The sequence below is a fragment of the Hemiscyllium ocellatum genome, chromosome 14 (assembly GCF_020745735.1).
Source record: "Hemiscyllium ocellatum isolate sHemOce1 chromosome 14, sHemOce1.pat.X.cur, whole genome shotgun sequence".
NCBI classification, from domain to species: domain Eukaryota; kingdom Metazoa; phylum Chordata; class Chondrichthyes; order Orectolobiformes; family Hemiscylliidae; genus Hemiscyllium; species Hemiscyllium ocellatum.
The window spans coordinates 35156094-35179718 of NC_083414.1; the positions used below are offsets into that span (position 1 = coordinate 35156094).

The 23625-nt window shown below is 39.2% G+C and overlaps 1 protein-coding gene across 1 annotated transcript in view; it reads left to right on the forward strand.

The window, feature by feature from the left end:
• The window catches only part of appl1 (adaptor protein, phosphotyrosine interaction, PH domain and leucine zipper containing 1), a 65628-nt gene that overhangs the window by 33137 nt on the left and 8866 nt on the right, over positions 1–23625 (forward strand). The window contains exons 12-20 of the mRNA XM_060835604.1: positions 7138–7180; positions 8339–8395; positions 9672–9763; positions 11015–11197; positions 13204–13253; positions 14600–14774; positions 14867–14903; positions 15094–15240; positions 21745–21795. Coding sequence (XP_060691587.1) covers positions 7138–7180; positions 8339–8395; positions 9672–9763; positions 11015–11197; positions 13204–13253; positions 14600–14774; positions 14867–14903; positions 15094–15240; positions 21745–21795 — 835 coding nt within the window. The remainder of the gene's footprint in view (positions 1–7137; positions 7181–8338; positions 8396–9671; positions 9764–11014; positions 11198–13203; positions 13254–14599; positions 14775–14866; positions 14904–15093; positions 15241–21744; positions 21796–23625) is intronic.

Below are 23625 nucleotides of genomic sequence, written 5' to 3' on the forward strand. Positions count from 1 at the left end.
GGTCCTCAGCAACTCATGGTTAGGCAATTTGGGCTATTACATCTTTTCTTAATCTGTCCAATTTAATGCTGTAGTGGAGAATTTAGTCACTGTGAACATTAGACTTTATCTTGAGTTATAATCTGTTTACTACTGTCCATAGGCTATCGTGTCTGCCGCTCAGTGAGCACAAAAACACATTGCTACTTCATTGTATTGATTTCTTCACTTTTCCAACTGTGTTCTTCAAGAATGGGCCGGCTTGATCAATGGTGGTATTTCTGAGCCACTTGGTGATTGGCATTGTAATACTGTGTTTTATACTACCTCGCCTACTTCAGTAATCTAAAATGACATGAAGCCAAGGTTTCATCAGATCTAGAGTGAAAGTTGCCAGCACCACTCTCTTGGTAGGCCTATTCTTCTGAAACCTTAAGAGCATAATGGAAAAACCTGGGACATAGGATAAAATACATAATTTTGTGAATACAACTATATTGGAGCTTATTGGATTATTTTGAAGAGCAATTCTTCAAGATTGAACACTAGCCCCGATATTGATGAGCAATACTTTGTAGGGTTGTTTGGTTTGAAGTACCTAAGAACTTTACAGATACAGGGTCTGATAGAATCACATGCATCTCACAGCAACATCAGTGGCATCAGTTTAAAGGTTTTTTTAAAAATGTAATTGCTTGTTGTTTTGACAATTACTTTAACATTTGCTGTTTTCTAGCATTTCTCACAAGCATCCAAAGAGACAGATAGGGCCTTGGTTTAGTATTTCACAAAATGACTCTTCTGTGCATTGTTGCCTCAGAACTGTACTGGTGTGTTAACCTTGATTTTTATACTAGAGCCCTAAATTAAGACTTGAACCAGAACCTATGTTTCAGCTAGCACAAGGTGCAAATTTAAATTGGGTATCTGTTGTACACAGTCAATGAAGAATGAATTTGAGCAGTGTGTATCTTAAACTTCCATTCAAAATCTTTCCCACAACAAGGGTGGAATTAAATCAATCTTGGGTGTTGATTAGAATTATAGAGTCATAGAAATGTGCAGCATGGAAACAGACCCTTCGGTCTAATTCATCCATGCTGACCAGATATCCCAACCCAATCTGCCAGCACCTGCCATCTGCCAGCACCCAACCATATCCCTCCAAACTCTTCCTATTCATATACCCATCCAGATGCTTCAGCGGGTCGGTATGGACTTGTTGGGCTGAAGGACCTGTTTCCACACTGTAAGTAATCTAATCTAATCTAAATATTGCAATCGTACTAACGTCCACCACTTCCTCTGGCAGCTCTTCTATACATGTACCACCCTCTGTGTGAAAAAGTTGCCCCTTATGTCTCTTTTATATCTTTCCCCGCTCACCCTAAACCTATGCCCTCTAGTTCTTGACTCTCCCATCCTTTGTTTATTTATCCTATCCATGCCCCTCATGGTTTTATAAACCTCTATAATGTCATCCTTCAGCCTCCGACTCTCCAGGGTAAACAGCATGTTATCAGATTCTTCTTGTGCAAGGATACAAAGGCTGATTGTTGTGAAAAACTGCTGCCCTAGGCAAGCTTGATTAGCTAGTACAATTTGGGGATTGAACTCTGATCTGTGGAAAAGGACAAGGATGTACCTGAAATTAAAGTTCTAAACTGAGGAGGCTCATTTTAATAAGATCAGGTATGATTTGGATAGAATGAACTGGAAGTGCATACTTTTAGGAAATCTATGTCATCGGGGGCTTGCATTCAAGAAGAAAATACAGAGAGTACAGGGTCAACATCTTTCAATGAAGACAAAGGGTGGGACCAACAAATCTTGTGAGCCCTGGACATCAAGGAATACATGAGATCAGATAAGGCGAAAAAGAGACGCGGTGGCAGATACTGAGAGCTCAAATGAGTAGACGCCCCTAGAGGAGTACAAGAATGTGCAAGGGGAAACCTAAAAAGGAAATTCAGGGGAGCGAAAAGGGGGCATATAAGAATAGTGGCAAGAAAAGTAAAGAAAAATTCAAGTTATTTTACAAGTACATGAGGTAAAAGGGAAAGACTAGGGCCCATCAAGGACCACAGTGGTAATTTGTTTGTGGAGCCAGAGGACACAGGTACCGTTCTAAATGAATACATTGTCTCTCTCACTAGTGAGCACTAACACAATGTGGATAAAGAAATCATCAAGAAGGACTGATATACATTAAAAAATTAGCTGAGACAGCGGGGAGGCTCTGTGTGGTCTGGCAGGCTTACATGTAGATAAACCTCTTGGGCTGAATGAAATGTAGCAAATAGTTTCAGTGAGGTAAGAGAGGAAATAACATTGGTGCTGGCAAGAATTTTCAATTTCCTTCTGACCACAAGAGAGGAGGCAGTGGAGTGGGGTTAGCCAGTGTACTTTTATTGTTCAAGAAGGGAGCAAAGGATAAACCAGAAACTATGGGCCCGTCAGTATAACCTCAGTTGTAGGGAAATTCTTAGAAGCATAGAGTCATAGAGATGTACAGCATGGAAACAGACCCTTCAGTCCAACCTGTCCTTGCCAACCAGACATCCCAACCCAATCTAATCCCACCTGCCAGCACCCGGCCCATATCCCTCCAAACCCTTCCTATTCATATACCCATCCAAATGCCTCTTAAATGTTGCAATTGTACCAGCCTCCACCACATCCTTAGGCAGCTCATTCCAAATACATACCACCCTCTGTGTGAAAAAGTTGCCCCTTAGATCTCTTTTATATCTTACTCCTCTCACCCTAAACCTATGCCCTCTAGTTTTGGACTCCCCGACCCCAGGGAAAAGACTTTGCCTATTTATCCTATCCATGCCCCTCATAATTTTGTAAACCACTATAAGGTCACCCCTCAACCTCCGATGCTCCAGGAAAACAGCCCCAGCCTGTTCAGCGTCTTTTCTGAACCCTTTCAAGTTTCACAACATCTCCGACAGGAAGGAGACCAGAATTGCACGCAATATTCCAACAGTGGCCTAACCAATGTCCTGCACAGTCGCAACATGACCTCCCAACTCCTATACTCAATACTTTGACCAATAAAGGAAGGCATACCAAACGCCTTCACTATCCTATCTACTTGCGACTCCACTTTCAAGGAGCTATAAACCTGCACTCCAAGGTCTCTTTATTCAGCAACACTCCCTGGGATCTTACCATTACTCTAAGGCACTGAAAATAAATTATTAATAATGTGAAGTCACATTCTTTTAGATATTAACTATTGATAGAGATTTTCTAAATGCCAAATGCAATTTTCTTTTAATTTTTTTCTTTCTGCTTCCCTTCTCTCTTATTTCAATCTTTCTTTCCATTCTCTGTATTCTTCTTTCTAAGACATTGTATTCAACCTGTGAAATTAGCACATGCCTCTCTATTCTCCCTCTGTGTAGCTCTCAGTTCTTCAATCTTAAAAGGTTTCACAATTACATACAGTCATACAGGTCTCCAGCAGGGAAACAGGCACTTTGGTCCAACTTGCCATGCTGCCCAGTTTTCATAATTAATCTAGTCCCATTTGCCTGTGTTTGATCCATATCCCTCCATACCTATCCTATCCGTGTACCCATCCCAATGTTTCTTAAATGACAAAATTGTACTCTGCCTCCACCACTACCTCTGGCAACCCAATCCAGACACTACCACCCTCTGTATGAAAACACTGCCCCTCTAGACCCTATTGTATCTCTCCCTCTCACCTAAACCCCTGCACTCTAGTTTTACACTCCCCTACCATGGGGAAATGCTGTTGGCTATCTACTATATCTACTTGCCTGAGTTTTAGACATCCCAGCTCACATTTCCAGCCACTTGCCATAGTCAGGGTCATTTAGGATACAGAAGGTATGTCCATTTCAGCTCCCCACTGAATGGTGCAGCCTTTCCCATTCTCCCACTGGATCCTTGTCACCAGGCAAACTTATTTCCATCATTGTTGATTTAGATGAAACCCTCCACAATGACTAGAGAACCCACTAAGAAAGTGTAAAATCCTAACATACACAAACATGTCAAATGGCATGCACAATTAGACACAGTGTCACAGCAAAGTTAATGTCAATGGTAAGCTGTACAAAGACACTAGATTGGGCAGCCACTCAACTCTAAAATACTTGACTCGTTAGATAGCTAACTGAGGTGAAGTAACTCAAGCAGCACAGGATATTGTTGGAAAAAGAGTGCAAGAGGGTTTGTTCCCAAGTCTCAGAAATAAAATTCCATACTAGATCTATCTTTTGCCCTCTCTGGCAATAAACTCCATGGTGCACAATGGTCAGCGTAATCTTTACCAGTCACTGGCACGCCACTTCATTGAGATATGCACAGTTATGTAAGTTACCTGATTATGCAATCTTGAAGAGATGGTCAGTCTGTTTGTGTTGGAACCATTATCTTTGTGAGCAAAGCCCCAGGTTACTGACTTCATGGATATTTGGTAACGTACACAGGATCTCTGCTATCTTTTGTCATGTGGTGTTGCCCCGTAACCCTGTGAAGTGGAGCTATTCAAGTGCTCATTCAATTTGAAGGTAACTATTGAATGTGCTTCCACCAGCCTTTCTAGCATTGTGTTCAGGATCGTATCAGCCTGCTTTATATAAAAATGTTCTCGTTTCTCTTTGGACTTTTTTTTGCCAAATACTTCAGAGTTGTATCCTCTGGCTATTGATCCTACAGCTAACAGAAGCATTCTTTTCTGTAACCACACTCTGTTCTGTATATTTTATTAAATTTTTCCTTACACATTCCTGCTCTGACGAAAATAATCCGATGTCTCCACATAATTTTTATTTTATTTATTGTAGTCACATGTACCTAAGTAGAGTGAAAAGCTTTGTTTAGCCAGCAGTACGGATAGATTATAATAAACAAGGACATAAAGATCATAGGGTGCTTCGACATAGTGAGGCATGCAGGTTACATTGCTCAGGAGGTGTGCACAACACTGACATCTCTCATCATTGATGTCCCTCCAATTTAACGCCACTGTCTTCATATCCTTTCTAACATGTGATGTCCAGAAAAGGATACCACTTCAGCTGAGGCCTAACTGGTGATTTGTTACAGTTTACCACAATTTCCTTGCTTTTGCCCTCTATGCCTATATTATTAAACTCCAGGATCCATTATGCTTTTTCACTATCCTTCATAGCTTGTCCTGCCACCTTCAACAATTTGTTTAAGTGAACCTCCAGATCTCTCTGTCCCTGCACCCTCTTTAAAAATTGTGCCACTTAATTCATAGAGTTTTTCCTCATTCTTCCCACCAAAATGTATTTTGAAATGCAGTCACAAGGAAAAGTTAAAACTTCACCACACATAACTAGTACTACACTAACAGCACTTGCTTTTACATTTCCAGTTGTGAGAAACATCCAGTGGATGTCACTCCTACCTACAGCATCGTTCCCGCTTAACTGTACGGCACTACCCAGCACCAAGGTGATGATTAACTGCCAAAGAACAGAGCAGTCTTGGAAAAAAATCCCACAGTCTTTTTGCACTTTAACCTTTGAGTGCAGTTTGCTCCTCCAGAAGTTCATCCATTTCTGTCATTAAGTCAACATCACCATGTAATCTCTTCAAGGCTTTCATGCGCTTGTAATTCTGAGTGACAGAGTTAATCTGCACTTGGAGAGGCAGGGATAAATTAAGAACGGTCAGTATAGTCTTGTTAAAAGGAGGTCACAACTGACCAACTTGATTAAAGTTTTTGAAGAGGTAGCCATTAACTGAGGGTGATGCATTTGAAGTAGTTTACTTGGACTTCAGCAAGGCAAGGGAACATATTGATGAACATTAGGATTGTGCGAAGAATGGAAAATCAGTGGGACCTTTTATGAGCCTAACTATTGGTCCCTTAAGGTATCAGGACAGTTAGAAAGAGTGGTTAAGAAGGCATACGGCATGCTTGCTGAGGCGTAGACAGCATGGCATCTGTGGTTAGAATTGCTGCCTGACAATTACCAGGGACCTGGGTTTGATTCTAGCCTTGGGTTACTGTGTATGTAGAGTTTGCATGTTCTCGGTGTGTCTGCGTGGGTTTCATCTGGTGCTCCACTTTCCACCCACAATCCAAATATGTGTCAGTCAGGTGAATTGGCCATGCTAAATTGCCTATAGTGTCAGGTGCATTAGTTAGAGGGAAATGGGTCTGGGTGGGTTACTCTTCATAGGGTCGGAAGGGCCTGTTTTCACAGTGTGGGGAATCTAATCATTTCCGCAGGGATCCAATGATTTTCTAGAGTTTAAGAGCTGGGAGGCTATGCTATAGCAGTATAAAAAGTTGATTAGGCCACAATTGGAATGTTGTGTGCAATTCTGGTACTCACATAGGAGTGTGATTGCACTGAAGAGTGTGCAGAAGAGATTTACCAGGATCTTGCCTGGGCAGGAGAGTTTCTTATGAAGAGAGCTTGGATAGACTGGTGGTGTTATCCTTGAGCAATGAAATCTGAGGTGGGGGGACATGATTGAGATGTATAAAATGATGAGTGATATAGATAGGTGGACAGAATTTTTTTACCCTGTTGGATCATTGACTGGGGGCATGGATTTAAGGTAAGTGGCAGGAAGTTGAGAGAGGTTATGAGAAATATTTTGTTTTATTCAGAGGGTGGTGGGACTCTGGAGCTCACTTTGCAAAAGTGGTAGAAGCAGAAACCTTCATTTAAGAATTATTTAGATGTTGATTTGCAATGCCAAGGCATGCAAGGATATGGGCCAAGTGCAGGAAAATGGGGCTAAAATAATTAATGGTTGTTTTTGACTGGCATAGACTCAGTGGGCCAAAGGGACTTTGAGTGCTGTAAACGTGTATGACGGTATCTTTCACTCTGCATAGTTTTTGGACTACACTACCACTGTCACAAAGCTATCACAGGAACATTATTGCTGAAAAGATGAAAACAGTTCTGCAGAGGCACTATTTTTAGAAGAACCCATTTACAGCTTGTAAGAAAATTTTTTTTTAGAGCCAACTAAGTGAAGTTTCCAATGTCTATGGTTGTAATAATTCAGCCCTTTTAATAAAGTAATACACAGCTTTATGGAATAGTTCAACATGTTCTGTCATTTTCTAATGTATAATCATTTAGAGGTTTAAAAAATTAATGGCTCTTTTTAATATTCCAGAGCTGTTCTTTTACAAGCAGAGAGTAAAAAAGAGTGTGAAGAGGTAAGCTTTGAAGGTAGTCTTTCCCAATATGAGCATTTCTTTCATAACACGACTTTAAATACAATCTTGCAATTACTACATATGCATGTATGTACTGTGCGACTCTTGTACAAGTGTCTTTTTTAATTGAGGATGCTAATCACTTGTTGATAAACTTTATGCGAACAATAATAAAACAGTGAATGGATGAAGTAACAATTTTAGGGATGAACAAAAGTTCGAAGGTCTATTCAATTATTAGATCCATTTCATGTTAGAATACTTTGTGACACATTTGTAAGTGTCAATCACACACAGTTGTTTCTCCGATAACACAATGGTTGCATTCTTGTGCAACCGCACGTTATGGAAGAATCACGTTTTAGTAACAGTGTTTAAAGTATTGGCGATGTAATTGTGTTACGGCCAACACGTTTTAAAATTCATGCTTTAGAAACAGCGTCCCCAATTTGTCAATCGCATCACAGCAAATTCGAGTTGGCACGATTGACCTGTACATTGCTGTATCAGAAACGGTATTTTAGTGTTTACAAAAATCTCTCTTGCAAACATGGAAAACTCAAAAATGCTGTACGCTTCTTTGTCCCAGTTTGATAATCTCACTGATTTTGTTTGGACAAGTTGATTTGCAAGTTGGTGTTAAACTGTATTACCTGAGGCTTTGAACACTTTTTATCTAGACTTTGTGAATTTAAGAGAAACGCACCTAGCTACCTGAATAATATAATGTGCAATGAATTGTGCCATATTGATGTCCTTAAAACATTACAATAACACTCCCCATTAGAGATCAGTTGCCCACGTAAAACCATCAGAATGTCTAGATTGCCTCACTTTTGAGTTAAAGCGCAAACTGTGTCATTGCAATTCAGTTTACTCTAATACATATGTCCAAACTATTAATTATTAATAAAAGCTTTGAGTTGTCTTCTCAATATCTTTCTTGGGTCATATGTTGATTCCATTTAACATTGGTAGCCAGCCATGTATGCACTTACTTTAGTTGTTATTGAATCTTGTCCATGTGTGAAACGTGGTCTTCATTACTAAGAAAATATCCAAGTTATATGATGGGAAGAAAATATACTGTGTTTTATTTTATGGATTATGCCTATTATAAGCATGTTTGCTTATTTTAATGTTCCTTTTTCTTTGTAGTGGATTGCAACAATCAATAATATTTCCAAACGTATCTATCTCAGCGAAAACCCAGAAGTAAGGTTGCACGTTACTGCGATTGATAATTTTCTATCTGCATCAATTAAATGAAAGAATAGGTTCCAAGGGTTCTATGTTCGCAGCATGCTTTAAGCTACTAAATTTCATGGTCTTGATTCTCTTTCTCATTTATTTATGTGGTATTACTTTTTATTTATTCAAATCTGTAATTCAGATATGGCCATTCCATAACCTCCAGTACTTGAATTTATTGAGAGATGGTTCTTCATTCTAATAAATGTGTTACTCTATGCAATTGAAAGGATCTGAATACCTTTCAATCCTTGGAAATAAGTGGGCATGGACTTATTTTGAAGAAATAAAACTATATGATGGTGAATCCTAGCAATGTAATCTCATATTTCTGACACACAGGTAAATTATATTACATTTGAATTTATAGATTGAGTCATATTACAATGATAAGTAAAATTCAATCTCCCAAGGTCGCAGGCTTTAAAGTAAATGGCATAGGATCTAGAGGGGCGATGAGGTGAAATATTTTCACCCTGAGCACAATTAGGATACAGAATGCTCTACCTACAAAGGTCCTAGCTATAAATAATATAAAGAGTGAATTGAACAGATATTTAAAATGAGGAATTGCAGAGTTATTGACAAAAACTGGGATTAGGGCATCTCAATAAGGCCGCATGCATGCAAGGAACCAATTAGCCTCCATCTATAATTTTCAACAATTCTATTCCATTTTCTTTCTGTTTGTTATTTAGCCTAGAAGATGCCACCAATTTATTCTCCTATTTTCCCCCGCTCCTTCCTGTTACTCCCTCAGGACGATTCTTCATCTGAGAGGCAGTATAACCATCTTACCAGCAGTTTTCCATCTTTGTCTGACAACTAACCAGTAGTTCCACAACATACCATACAATGAGTCAAACAGTCTGTACACAATTAACATTTCTTTTAACAATTATGCAAGAAACATGTCTAGGGATGGCACAGGGCTGTTGTATAAAATAAATTAGAGGAAACATTGCTTGTCGGTGGTCCAAACTGAAGGATTTCCAGCAGATGGAACTGAATATTAGTCAAGAGTTATACCCTGATAGACAATCATGTGCCAAGACCTATTGTGTACTTAATAAATAATCACCAATGTAAACCAGTTATATATTAACTTGTTATGTGCATCGAAGCAAAATTGTATGAAACCTTATGAATGTTGGCTACTGCATTGTACTTCTCAGTTATCAGTGAACACACAGCTGTGGAGATTTGCAGCAATCAGTAAATCACTTTGTTCTCTTTACAGGAATTGGCTGCTCGTGTAAACCAGTCTGCTTTGGAGGCTGTTACACCTTCCCCTTCATTTCAACAGCGCCATGAAATCTCAAAGCCTACAGTGTAAGCAGAAATTAGATTCTGGAATTGGATTCTGAAGAGTAAACTTGATATCTAATGTTAAGTGAAAACAAAATGTTTGAAATACTTGGTAGGTCAGGCAGCATCAATGGAGAGAAATTGGGTTAATGTTTCAGGCTGATGGCCATTTACCTGAGTGCTCTTGAGCTTTATTGCCTCATTCCATTAGGCAGAAATAATCACACACCTAACTGATCTTTTTCTGAAACTTCTAAGTTATGCTTTAAATGGTATAAGTAAATAAGAAAATTGATCTGGATTTTGTGACGGAACTATCAATATTTGCTTACGGTACTACTCTGAAATTGATAGTAATTTCTGGCACCCAAACTTACATAAATAGACATGGGAATCTAAAATTTGTGATCAAGAATTCTACATTTACCTTGACTGTGCAGTGGTGAAATCTTTGCAGAATGCAAATAATTTAATCCCTTACTGTGTAATGTCACTCTGAAAATCTGTGCAAATAGTACCTTGTTAATGAGGTACATTATACTAAATCAAATACTCTTCACCTTGAAAATCTAAATTTATATTTGTATGTCAATGTTTCCTTTAAGAAACATTGCTGATTAAGAAATTCCAGAATGTTTGGTGTTTTCTAAGTTTGTGGTATTTCAGCTTCCAATCTCTGGTCACTGCTTTTGGAAAAAGTAATAAAAATTAAAGGATATTTTGTGCTGTTTATTATGATTTGCTGTCTGTGTGAACATATCTGCTGGATATCTGGAGATCCCCTTGATTTTGCAGAAGTTTCAAATTAGACTTTTATAAACCGCTTTAACCACCATATGTAATATTTTTCAAATCTCCTGGAACATGAAATTTCAATAAAACAAATTATTGAAGAAGAATGTAGTAGTTTTCCAGAACATGACATGCTATTTCAGAACAGTGGTGAAAGTAGAATTTATGATAGCTTTCAAGTGGCGAAGTACATGAAAAGAAATAACAGCAGACTGGAGCAAACCCAGCACAAGAGTTGTGTTGCTTAAAATAAACTCTAAGATTCTAAGTTACTAGAAGGTGCACAGAGCCTTATTTGCAGTTTTGGCACAAAGCTTTACCTGAGATGTGTAAGGACATGAATGTGAATCTTCGTTGTGTAATGTCATCTCTAGATGTCATATATTGTATTGAGTTTTGGGTACTAAAAAAAAATTGAAAATGTAACCGTAGCGACCCTGGAAAAAAAATTCATTTTTTAAAATCCTAACTTGCATCTAACAGCCACAGCAGACCTCACCCCTCTCGAGCAAACAGTTCCAGCTCTGTTGGATCAGAATCTGCTTCTCTTTCTGCAGCGTCATTAGACTCAATAGTTGCTCCAGACACCCCCATTCAGTTTGACATAATTTCTTCTGTCAGTGAAGACTTATCTAACCAAGCAAAGATTTCAGGACCAGGAACCAGGTAAGTGTAAAGAACCAGTTTTTTTTTTAGAAGTGTTCGTGAACTTCGGCATTTCAATAGTAATAGGTTAAGTCTGCTAATTAAGCTGAAGCTTTTACCTTTAATTTAAAAGTTTGTTGTCTTTAGTTTGGAAAGGAAATATTTGGTTAGAATGTTTTCATGCTTTCTATGTTGAGAAATTGGGGTCAATTAGCTCATTTGGCTGGACAGCTGGTTCACGATACAGAGAGGTGCCCAATAGCACTGGTTCAATTGACGTACCAGCTGTGGTTTTAATGAAGGTCCTGCCTTCTCAAACCTGCCCCTTACTTGAGGTCTGATGACCCTCCTACTAATGCTTAAACACATTACCAGTCATCTCTCTCAACTTAGAGAACAGTCCTATGGTAACTTTACCTTTATTGAGAAATTTCATTCCATAAGACCATAAGATAAAAAGCTGATTTATGTCATTTTGTCTATCGTGTGCTGCACCATTCGATCAAGGGTGGTATGTTTCTCAGCTCCAATATCCTGCTTTCTTCCTATAACCCTTGATACCCTTAGTAATCAAGAACCTATCAACCTCTGTCTTAAATACATCAAGGACTTAACTTTCTGCAGAAATGAACTCCGTGGATTTACAACCCTCTGGTTAACGAAGTTCCTCCTCATTCTAGTTCTAAAGAGTCATTGTCCCTTCACTGTGAGGCTGTGCCCTTGAATCCTGGTCTGTCCTACTAGTGGAAACATTTTCTCCATGTCCACTTTACGCAAGACCCTCAGTATTCTCAGGTCAGGCAGCATCGAAGGAGCAGGAGATTTGGCGTATCGGGCATAAGCCCTTCATCAGCCTTATGCCCAAAACGTCAATTCTCCTGCTCCTCAGATGCTGCCTGACCTGCTGTGCTTTCCCAGCAACACACTCTTGACTCTGACCTTCAGTGTCTGCAATCCTCACTTTCTCCGTATTCTCTATAAATTTCAAGGTGATTCCCCACTTGCCCAAATCCTTCCAACCTCTATCAAATATAGACCTCTGCTGTATCCCATCCATGGCCAACACATCCATCCTTAGAAACGTGGCCCAAAACTGCTCTGTGTTCCAAATGCGTTCTAACCAAATACTTATATATGCTCAGCAGTATATGCCTGCTCTTGTATTATTATTGTGTTGCTATTGTCTTACCAGACCATAAGGACTGCTCTCTCATTAGAGAGAGAAACAACGGGTGGTGATTTAACCTGAGAGCCACCAGACCTCAGGCAAGGGAGAGAGGTTGAGAAGGATAGTCCTTCATGGTAGCCTCAAACCGGTGATGGGAATTGAATTCACATTGTTGGCATCACATTGCTGTGCAAACCAACAGTCCAGTCAACTGAGCTAAACCAATTCCCTCCTTGTATTCTAGCCCTCTTGAAATAAATGCTAACATTGCATTTGTCTTCTAAACTGCAAACTGCCGTGCATGTTAACCTTAAGAGAATCCTAAACTCTCAATTCTCAAGAAGACTTTCATCTCTGTGTGTCAGATTTCCAAAACCTTTTCCTATTTAATTGTTAGATTTGAAATGTTTCTCTTACAGTCAGCTTTTTCTTGCAGTGAGTAGCTCAGCCAGATAGATAACAAGGATCCAAAGGTTTGATCTTCAATCTAAACTGAGTTAAGCAATATTAATAGAGGCAATGTAAGGGGCACTGTGACTAACCAATGTGTCCCTGTTTAGGGAAAGAGGAGGTGGTGAAATCATCAGAAAGGACCCTTGTTTCTGATTACTATCTTGAAATTTGAACTGAAGTGGAAATGTGATTTTTGGGTAATGGATGAATTGATTTGCTGTGATGCTGTTGAATAACCCACACCCACTTACTCTTAGACTCATGAATGAAAATGGGGAAAATGTTCCATTGTGTATCACAAAAATATATCTTCAACAAAGAGAGGGAAGCAACTTGACCAAAAAAGAAGAAAAATTGTTCCTTTAAAAATAATCAAACATTTTGCCATTTTTAATTCTTCCATTAGAACAAATCCATTTGGAGAATGTGGGGAGCCAAAAACAGAGGAGCCTGAAGGTAAGGATTAGTTTTTCTGTGCAAGAAATGGAACAGTGATGTTTTTTCTTTCTTGAATATATAAGTGTGAAGCTTTAAATGATTGTGTCATGTTAGTGCAGTCATCTGTCTAGGTCATTCCATAAACATAGTAGAATGGCCAATATTTGCTGTATAGAGCTTATGCTGAAAAATCGAATGCTCTTTAAAGGATAAGTAGCATAGGGTGGAATTTTCTTGCCTATAGAGCAAGTAGGACAAGTGGCAGGGAAGGGCGAATAATCAGTCAGGTTGGCACTGGCCAGATACTTCACATCTGCACATCGCCACCACCCACAGCAATCAAGCTCTACATGGCATTGTTCATGGGCAACCTTTCTGACTTGGCTCCAAAACAGGGCATCACCCTGCCACTGGTCTGATTTATCTGACTTCCCAGCAGAACTTAAAAGTGGTTGCTTTCCCAATAGAGAAACCAGGCTGACCTGCCGGCAATTTCAGGGAACGGGTTGTAGTTTCCCCCATTGGGACCAGGAAGTGGAACAGCGTAGATAGCTGAAACTGCTATCCCTATCCCTTGAACCATCCCTATCCCTTCAACCTTCCCCCTCCCCCTGCGCTCTTCCAAGAGAAAACTCCCTACTTACTGGTGAAGCTCCTCATGGCTCTGCAGTCTTATCCGCCAGCTACACTATCTCTCAATGGCTATGTCCATTGATTTGGCTGGCAGCTTCAGGAAAGCCAGGACTTCACTGGTAATCCCCTTGATAGCCAGGAAATATGGAAAACTTTCTCACCTCTGAAGATCCTTGCCCCACATTTATTGTAAAGAACAATAAATTCAGACCATAGTTTTTATTGCTGTTTTCAAAATATAAGATAGTGGTCATCAAGTCCTCCATCACGCATTCAGGATAATAAGGAGCAAGAATCACTTTTACACGTCTCAAGGTTTAGTATTGCCACAATTTCACTGTTGATATTTAGAATATATTTGTTTAACATGTTTTAGGAAGATTCAGATACGTTCCTATTTATTACAGATTTTTTTGTTACTTTGTATTTCTAGTTATTGTCCTTCAAGGTTAGCATATTATATAGTCTTGTGTTAATAATCAAAGCAAGGAGAAAATTAAAAACAACATTGGTATAAGTAATTGATGTTTCTCAGAGATGGACTTCACAGATAGCGTAGTTCAAGCTATGTGATACATTTAACTTTGGATAAACTACTGACCTGACCTGACTGAACTTGATATAGGGCATTGATTCTATTTCCTTTTGTTTCACCCTTTCTGACTCCTTGTATGTGTAAAGTGAACTGCATCAATTAAAACAGATTGATGTTTTTATTCTAATATCTGCAGAATCTATACTTCATCAGTTGTTTATTGTGAGATTTCTTGGATCAATGGAAGTAAAAGTAAATGAAACCTCGGATGTTATTTGTGACACAATGCGTCAAATCCTTGCTGCCCGTGCTATACATAACATCTTTCGGATGACTGAGTCACATTTACTAGTAACTGGTGACTATTTGAAGTAAGTTAGTTTTTCTGATGCATAGAATTGTTTTTTGTACATGATCAATTATATTATGTACATGGCTGATTATAGTTTACTTTGCATTTTAGGTTGATTGATCCTCAGACTCAAGTCATTCGCTTAAGGGTTGGTATTAAAATTATAAACAGTAATAATACTTTGTAAAGTATTATGAATCTGTTGCTATTTTCAAGCTTCCTCATGTCTGGTTCACTTAAAGAAGTCTTTACTTCTGCTTGTATTAATTAAGCCCTATTACTCTGTGTTACAGAAGCTTTCTTGAATCTGTTGTCTTTTTTGTACTTTTTTGTTGCAGTTCCCTTTGCAAAATGTGGTTCTTTGTGCAACTCACAAAGAGAACAAACGTCTCTTCGGGTTTGTGCTGCATACCGGAGGAAGCAGAGTAGAAGGGCGACCGGTCTCCATCTGCTATGTGTTTGAATCAAACAATGAGGGAGAGAAGGTAAGGGGAAGCATACCTTCCGGTAGTGTTTCTTATTCTACTTTAAACCAAAAAAGTATCATCAGTTGAACAGTAAAACTCAGTAATGTTCAGTTGAACTCATTCAGATCATTTGAGTCTGGGTTATTGGATTTGTGTGTACCTGACCATAGAGTGTACTGTCTCTTCCCAGTCCTGTCTCATCTCATCCCTATCATGTTTAAACTGGGAATTGTTTTGTGTCTGTATAAGTGTGCGTTTCAATAGCTCAGGTTCTTCTTTCCTTTAGCCAATCACTGAGTGTCTTTCTGCTTTATCCAATCATAACGTCATTTGTCCTTTTGCAATCACTCCCTTCCTCCTCCTGCCGTGAACCCATTATAGAGTCATAGAGGTACATAGCATGGCAACAGACTCTTCTGTCCAACTTGTCCATGCCGACCAGATATTCTAAATGAATCTAGTCCCATTTGGCCCATATCCATCTATACCCTTGCTATTCATATACCCATCCAAATGCCTTTTAAATGTTGTAATTGTACAAGCCTCCATCACTTCCCCTGGCAGCTCATTCCACGCACGCATCACCCTCTGCATGAAAGACTTGCCCTTTAGGTCCATTTTAAATCTTACCCCTTTCACCTTAAATCAATACCCACTAGTTTTGGACTTCCCCGTTCCAGAGAAAATATCTTGTCTATTTATCCTGCCTTGCCCCTTGTGATTTTATAAACCTCTATAAGGTCACCCCTCAGCCTCTGATATGCCAGGAAAAATAGCCCCTATCTATTCAGCCTCCTCCTATAGCGCAAACACATCAACCCTGGCAACATCCTTGTAAATCGTTTCTTTATCCTTTCATATTTCTCAACATCCTTCCAAAGCATGGAGACCAGAATTGCACGTAGAATTCCAAAAGTGGCCTAACCAATGTCCTGTACAGCCACAACATGACTTCCCAACTCCTACCCCACTTTCATTATCCGATTTACCTGTGAATCTACTTCCAAGGAGCTATGAACCTGCACTCCAAGGTTTCCTTGTTCATTGATATTCCCGAGGACCTTAACCATTAAGTGTGTAAGTCTTGAGCTGATTTGTTTTTCCAAAATGCAGCAGCATAAACTCCATCTGCTTTATCACTATGCGTCAACTGTCTTTGTATACTACCATTGTAATAGAATTGAATTACCTTGAGTGAGTTAACAACAATGTCTGTTCCCATCTTGGTATTCACCTGCCTTATCTTCCTTTCTCACTGAGCATCTTGCTGAACCTGTGTAATGGGGGCTAACCTATGTAAACTTCTTCCTGTGCAGCTGATACCATCCCCACTATTAGCACCTGAAATCTCTCAATTAAACAACAATCCCTGACCAATCACATTTCTTTCCAAGAAGTCACTCATGAACTAAAACCTTAACCCATAACCTTGTGGATGATTTTTATAACATCTCAGCTTTGATTGAAGTCTGACTCACTGATGAGACATTTCCTGAATTGAAGCCTTCATGATCAGCCATATTCTCTATCACCTGCCTTTTCCAAGCTATGGTGGTAGCATGATGCTGATAATTATGTAATATTTTTGATTCTATCCTTCCTGCTTTGGCACCCACTACTTTGAGCACGAAATATCTTGTGTCCTATCATCAAACTCTGAGATATATTGCCCTTTATCCCTTGTCCTCCTCACTTCATCCTTGAACTTTCAATCACATTCTGTTTCCCTCGTCCCACTCTGAATTAATTGGTTCTTAGTGCTCTCTATAGCATTTCCTCAATAAAACCTCTGCTACCCATATTTATGATCATTTTATTGACTGCCATCTCCTCAAGGCTTAATTGATATCAAACCCACATGAACATTTACTTGCACCCTTCAAAACCCCTCTTTCTACTTACTTTCTTCTACAGCTACCCCTAAATCAACTTGACTAAGCACTCACTAACCCTAACTGTTGGGCTGTTCACTCAATATACTATTTACTCACCTGTTAATTTGTCCAGTCTTCTCTTTGCCAGCTTTGATACTTCATTCCTTGGGCTTGATTGTCTCCGTGGATTTTAGGACCCTGATGTCATGGTCAAATGAGACTTAGTAATATTTAGATGGCATTGTGAGGGAAATAGTCTTTGGGTTATGATTTTCCTTCACAGCAGGCTCTCCTACCCTAGAAAAAGGAGAACGCTGCCCTCAAGGGTGTGAGAAAGAGTGTGCCTAACAAATCTACAAGTTGTTCTGCTATAATGTGAGTTTCATTAATGCAAATTTGCCAAAATGTAATTGACAAATTGGGGATGTTGTTTCTCAAGTGCGAACTTTTAAAGTGTGTATTGGTTATAATGTAATTCTGGCCCATTAGTTTAAATGGTGCTGCTATTACACAATTTTCGTATAACACGGGATTGCATGAGAATAGAGCTACTGCATTATAGCAGAACCAACTGTAGTGGTATTTTTCAAGGAGGTGATAATTGTTTGGATGAAGACCGGGAAGTTGATGTGATCCATGGTAACTTGGCAAGTTGGATTTCGTAATTGGCTTAGTGACAGGAGACAGGGTAGTGGTTGAAGGCTGTTGGTCTGATTGGAGCGTAGTGTGCAGTTGCATACCACAGGAATTAGTTCTGAATCCCTTATTGTTTCTAATATTCATAAATAATGTAGATGAGGATATGGATGTGGTGGGTGTGATAGGTACATTTAGATGACAAAATTTGACCAGTTGGTTAACGGTGAGGAGGAAGATGTTGGGTTACAGGAGGATATAAATGACTAGTCAGGTGGGCAGATCAGTGGCAGATGGAATTTAGCTTTGATAAGTGTGAAGTGATGGACATTGGAATAAGACAAGGGAGTACACAATGTATGGTAGGACACTAGGAATCTTGGGATGCTTGTCCACAGATCCGTGAAGGTGGCAGGACAGGTTAATAGGCTAATTAAAAAGGCATACAAGACACTTGCCTTTACCCGTCATGGCATAAATTATGAGAACAGAGGTCATTGTGGAGCTGTGCAGAGCTTTAGTTAGGCCACAGTTTGGTCACCACACTTTAGGAAGGATGTGATTTAAATTGGACAGGGTGCAGGGTTGATTCACCAGGATGTTGCCTGGCTGGAGCATTACAGCCATGAAGAGAGACTGGATAAGCTTGGATTGCTTTCTTTGGAGCAGTGAAAGTTGAGGGGGAATCCTAATAAACGTGTTTAAGATTAAGAGGGTCATAGACAGGATGAAAAGAAAGTGGTTGTTCCCCTTAATCTGAGGGTCAATATCAAGTCAACATAATTTAAAAATGAAATGCAGGAGATTTAAAGAGATTTGAGGAAAGCCTTTCTCACCCAGGGATGGTGGAGGGTCTGGAATTGCCTGGGATATTAGTCGAAGCAGGAAACCTCACGACCTTTTAAAAAAGTACATGGATGAGCTCTTGAAGTGTCATAACATTTAGGGCTATGCACCTAGTGCCAGATGCGGGACTAGTAGGTAGTAGTGTATTTTTGTCGGTAGAAATATGGTAGGCTCATAGAATCATACGGCACAGAAAAGGTCTATGATTTCAACCCTTCTCTAACGCTTTCAGCTTAGGAGGAGCCTGGTCCACCAAGCAGCTGTCCTGCTTTCTGTTACTTATAGAAACCTATCTACCACTGTAGTTATAGGATTCATCAGGACACAGGCCCCAGCATGGTTCAAATAAGGCTTGTCCCAATAGAACAGATTTCTCCTTCCACAGTACTGGTGCCAATGCCTTATGAATTGCAACCCATTTCTCCACACTGTTCTTTAAGCAGCGTATTTACTTCTGCAATTTTATTTTCATAATGCCAATGTGCACATGGCTCAGGTGGTAATCTGGATTATTACGTTTGTAGTTCTGCATTTTAATTTAATTGGAGTAGCACATAATTGCACAGCAGAGTCTCTTTCTTAGTCCTGCTTTGTCATTGGTATATACGTGGACTGTGATAACTGGATTCTTCCCCTCCCACAAGTTCCTGTCCAGTCTAGAAGATATGTCCTTAATGTTAGCATCAGGTAGGCATCACAGCATTCTCCATCTTTGTTGCAGAGAACAGTATCTATTTTTAACAATGCTATTCTCTAGTACTACTACATTTCTCTTTATACTTATTCCCCCCCACCCCCACTTGAATAGTGTCCTGTACCATGGTGTTTTGGTCAGTTTGCTCATCCTCCCTGCAGTTTGCATTTTTGTGCACACCAGGAGCAAGAACTCATACCTGTTGGACGACGACAGTGGCTGAGGTGCATCCACTGTCACGTTCTGGATCCCATATCTGCCTCTTTCACGGGTGCACCCTTCGTTCCTGGCCATGAACCAAATTTAAGGGGTGTGACTGCCTCCTGAAGCAAAATCCAAGTACTTGTCCCCTTTTCTGATTTGTTACAGGGTGAGAAGCTCAGATTCCAGCTCATCAGTTTTGAGCTGAAGTTGTTCTGGCAGCAATGCTTGCTATACATGTGGTCACCAAGGATCACATCAGTGCCCGACAGCTACAACTCATTGCCTGCCCAGTCATCTCCATTGTATTCCCTTAGTTGATTTAGTTATTAAATGTTTTAAATTAAGATTTCTAGACTGTACTGTTCACGTTCAGTATTTGTTTCTAGATTTCATCCAGTTGGCCAATCAAAATAGACAGTGAAGAAATACTCATTTGTCATTCTCCCTGTTTTCCTGTGACATTTCATTTTGGTTCAGGCAGGTAGAACCAGGTTGTTGGGTCTCTGTGCCAATGATTTTTATCTCGCCCTGTTGCCCATCTCTCACCTCCAATTGCATCTTTATGAAGCTGTATTCCCATGCGCTCTCATTTGGCCTGAGAAACTGCTGACCGTCTCTCTCCTGTTCTTTGTGAAACTGCTGTTCTTGCACACACTTTCAAAGTGATAATGAAGCTGCTATCGTTCTCTCTCGCTCTCGTTCTCGCTCTAATGCTTTATGAAGCTGCTGTCTGCAATCTTTGTTTTCTCCTTGACACTTCTTTCTTAAAAACTCGGGGTAGATTTGCAACATACTAATTTACAGGCATTATTCAAAATCAGTAAAAAAAAAATTTGAAGGATGATCACCAGTGCATCGGCTTTAATCTATCATCTGTCAATGTTCTCCAGAGTGAAAGTTAACTGGGTGCTCAAGATGTAACAACTTTCAATCTCATTAATTTCTCCAATTCAACTTTTTTTCCAGTACTAATTTCTTCCACTTACACACTCTCACTAGACCCTTAAATTTTTACTTATTTTAGGATGACTTGCTATCTTCTGAAGACAGAAACAAAATATTTAGCCTCCTGCTTTGATTCAATGCAGTCTTTACCTTCTCTCGTTAGCCATGACTTTCTCAATTTTCTTGTTGGATATTTTTACCTTAAAGGAACATATGATTTTTGAAAATGAAGCATTTGTTATTTTAAATACTATCCATTGCCTATCTATGTTCAAACTTATAATCATCGGACCCATTTTCTTCCTGATACTTTTATAATTGATATTGTTTAGATTTAAGATACTAGTTTCAGATTGAACTACATCTTAAAATTTGATGGAAAGTTCTATCATACTGTGGTCACAATTCCCTAAAAGTTCTTTCACATTAATTGGCCCTTTCTCATTGCATAATTTGAGATCTTAAATAGCCTAAACCCTATTTGGTTTCTCAATGTATTGCTCAGAAAAATATCTTGAATAGATTCCAAGAATTTCTCCTCCACAGCATTGCTTGTTAGATTTACCCAGACTGCATGCAGATTGAAGTCACCCATGATTACTGTATCCTTGTTCTTAAATGCATCCCTAGTTTATTGATTCATCCTGTGCCCTAAGTTATTACTACTGTTTGGAGGTCTGTAAACTGCTCTTGCCAATGTTAGTTAACATTTGCTGCTTCTTAGTTCTGCCAAAACAGATGCCACATCCTGTTCTTCAGATCAGAGATTTTCTCTGTCCTTCACTTTCTCTCTCTCTCTCTCTCTCTCTCGCGTGCGCACGCACACGCACACACACGCACACGCGCACACACTATCTGTATTGTCAGCACTAATCTTTCCTCCTTTCCCTTTTCCCTACCTTCCTAAAAGTCAAATATCATTTAGTATTCAGATTCTCAGTCTTTGTCACCCTGCAACCTTGTCTCTGTAATGGCCAGGCTTCCTCTCCCACTCCTGTATTGTCAACTGACTTTTCCAGTATTTATTCTGAGTCAACATTTTTTTTTAAGCTAAACATTGGGAGCAGTAAAGCCGTTGCATTTGGTAATCAGCACAATTTCCCTAACCTCTCCATTATTTCTGCCCCCTTTCTCTGGTTGGGGTATTTTAAAATCTTTACCAACCCTCAAGCTTAATTTTATCCATGGGGTGTTATCTAGTTCAGACAGCATTAGAAACACCAATGTTGTAAAAATGATAGAATTGATTTTAATATAAATTCTTGTATATTAATCAAAACTATCTATTAAGTAGTTGTGAATCTTGTGACATTGTTTTTCTAGATCTGTGATTCTGTTGGACTGGGCAAACAGATTGCTTTCCATTCAGAAATGGTAAGACAAAGGAATTTCCTTACAAGTCTCATCTTAAAAGAATATATACAGTAACGTGTTGCCTTTCAATCCCTCTTCCTTCTTTCAAACGCTGCTTAAAACCTACCTCTGGTGATCTGATCTAATGTAAATTAGTTTCCTGTCTCGATGGCTAGAAATAGATTCATATGCAGTGGATTCAAGATATCTATGTCTTGTCAAACTCTATATACAGTTGGTTCTGATATAAGATGATAGTTCCCTTCTCGTGTGATCTCATGTTATAAGCAAATCGCACAGTAGCCGCACCATTTAAACTAATGGGGCCGGAATTATGTTATAACCAATACAGGTAAGGAAAGTTTGTGTTCTACAAATATTGGCCTAAATTCTTCAATTGTGTTAAAGCTAACTCATGTTGAAGAGAAACTTGTTATAGCAGAACAGACAATCTTTCACAACACAGTGCTGACTCACCTTCAAAACCAGTGGACCACAGATAGGATTAATCAGTCCAGTCAGCCAGAATGTTTGCATACAAGGAACTGTGGACAGGTAATCCAATGTTTATCCAGTTTGATACATGCCCTGAAGCAGTTTCCAGGGTTGGGACTACCATCATATTCACTTGCTTAGTGCAGCAGGTGAGAGCTGGTTAGTTGGAATCAAGGCAAATTAACCATTCCAAACTGTGTGACTAGCCCATCTATGAGAGGTGTTACCCTTCCCTTACAGCTTTGTAGCAAACATTCAAGATATTGCTTGAAGCTAGTACATGAACAGTGAAATCTGTGGTTCTAAAACTGAGTCCAATGACTGGGCCAAGGAAATGCAACAGGGCAGGATTTGCATCTGCCTAATAGTCTGAATGTGACTGCCAGAAACCATAGTATGAATTCATTTATGATTTGGAGATGCTGGTGTTGGGCTGGGATGTACAAAGTTAAAAATCACACAACACCAGGTGATAGTCCAACAGGTTTATTTGGAAGCACAAGCTTTCGGAATGTTGCCCCTTCATCAGATGGTTGTGGAATATAAGATCGTAAGACACAGAATTTACAGCAAAAGTTTACAGTGTGATGTATCTGAAATTATATACTGAAAAAGACCTGGATTGTTTGTTAAGTCTCATCTTTTAGAATGACCATGTTGGTTTCAATTCTTTCATATGTAAATCGTAGAATGTTTTTAAAGTTACATTCTTAAGTGAACTTTAACAACTGGTGTCATGTCGGCCCAGATAATGCTTTGAAGGTGTGAGGTGCCCTGTGTGAGACTGTCTGTGCCACAATATTCAGACTGATTCTAATCTAAAAAATGGATTTACAGAATCTTACATGGATTCATGCAGTTTTTGAACAAAATAAAGTCTATTTCCACAAGTACAAATTCATCCCAAAAACGTGTGTGTGTGGTGAATTTGTACTTGTGGAAATAGATTGCGGAATGAGATTTTATTTTGCTCAAAAGCTGCGTGAATCCATGTAAGGTTCTGTAAATCCATATTCTTAATTAGAATCAGTCTGAATATTGTGGCACAGACAGTCTCACACAGGGCAGCTCACACCTTCAATGCATTATCTGGGCCGACGTGACACCAATTATTAAAGTTCACTCGAGAATGGAACTTTAAAAAAGTTCTGCGATTTAGATATGAAGGAACTGATACCAACATGGTCATTCTAAAAGATGAGAGACTTAACAAACAATCCAGATATTTTTCAATGTATGATTTTAGTTACATCATACAGTAAACTTTTGCTATAAATTCTGAGTCTTACGATCTTATACTCCACAACCACCTGATGAAGGAGCAGTACTGAAGCAAGTGCTTCCAAATAAACCTGT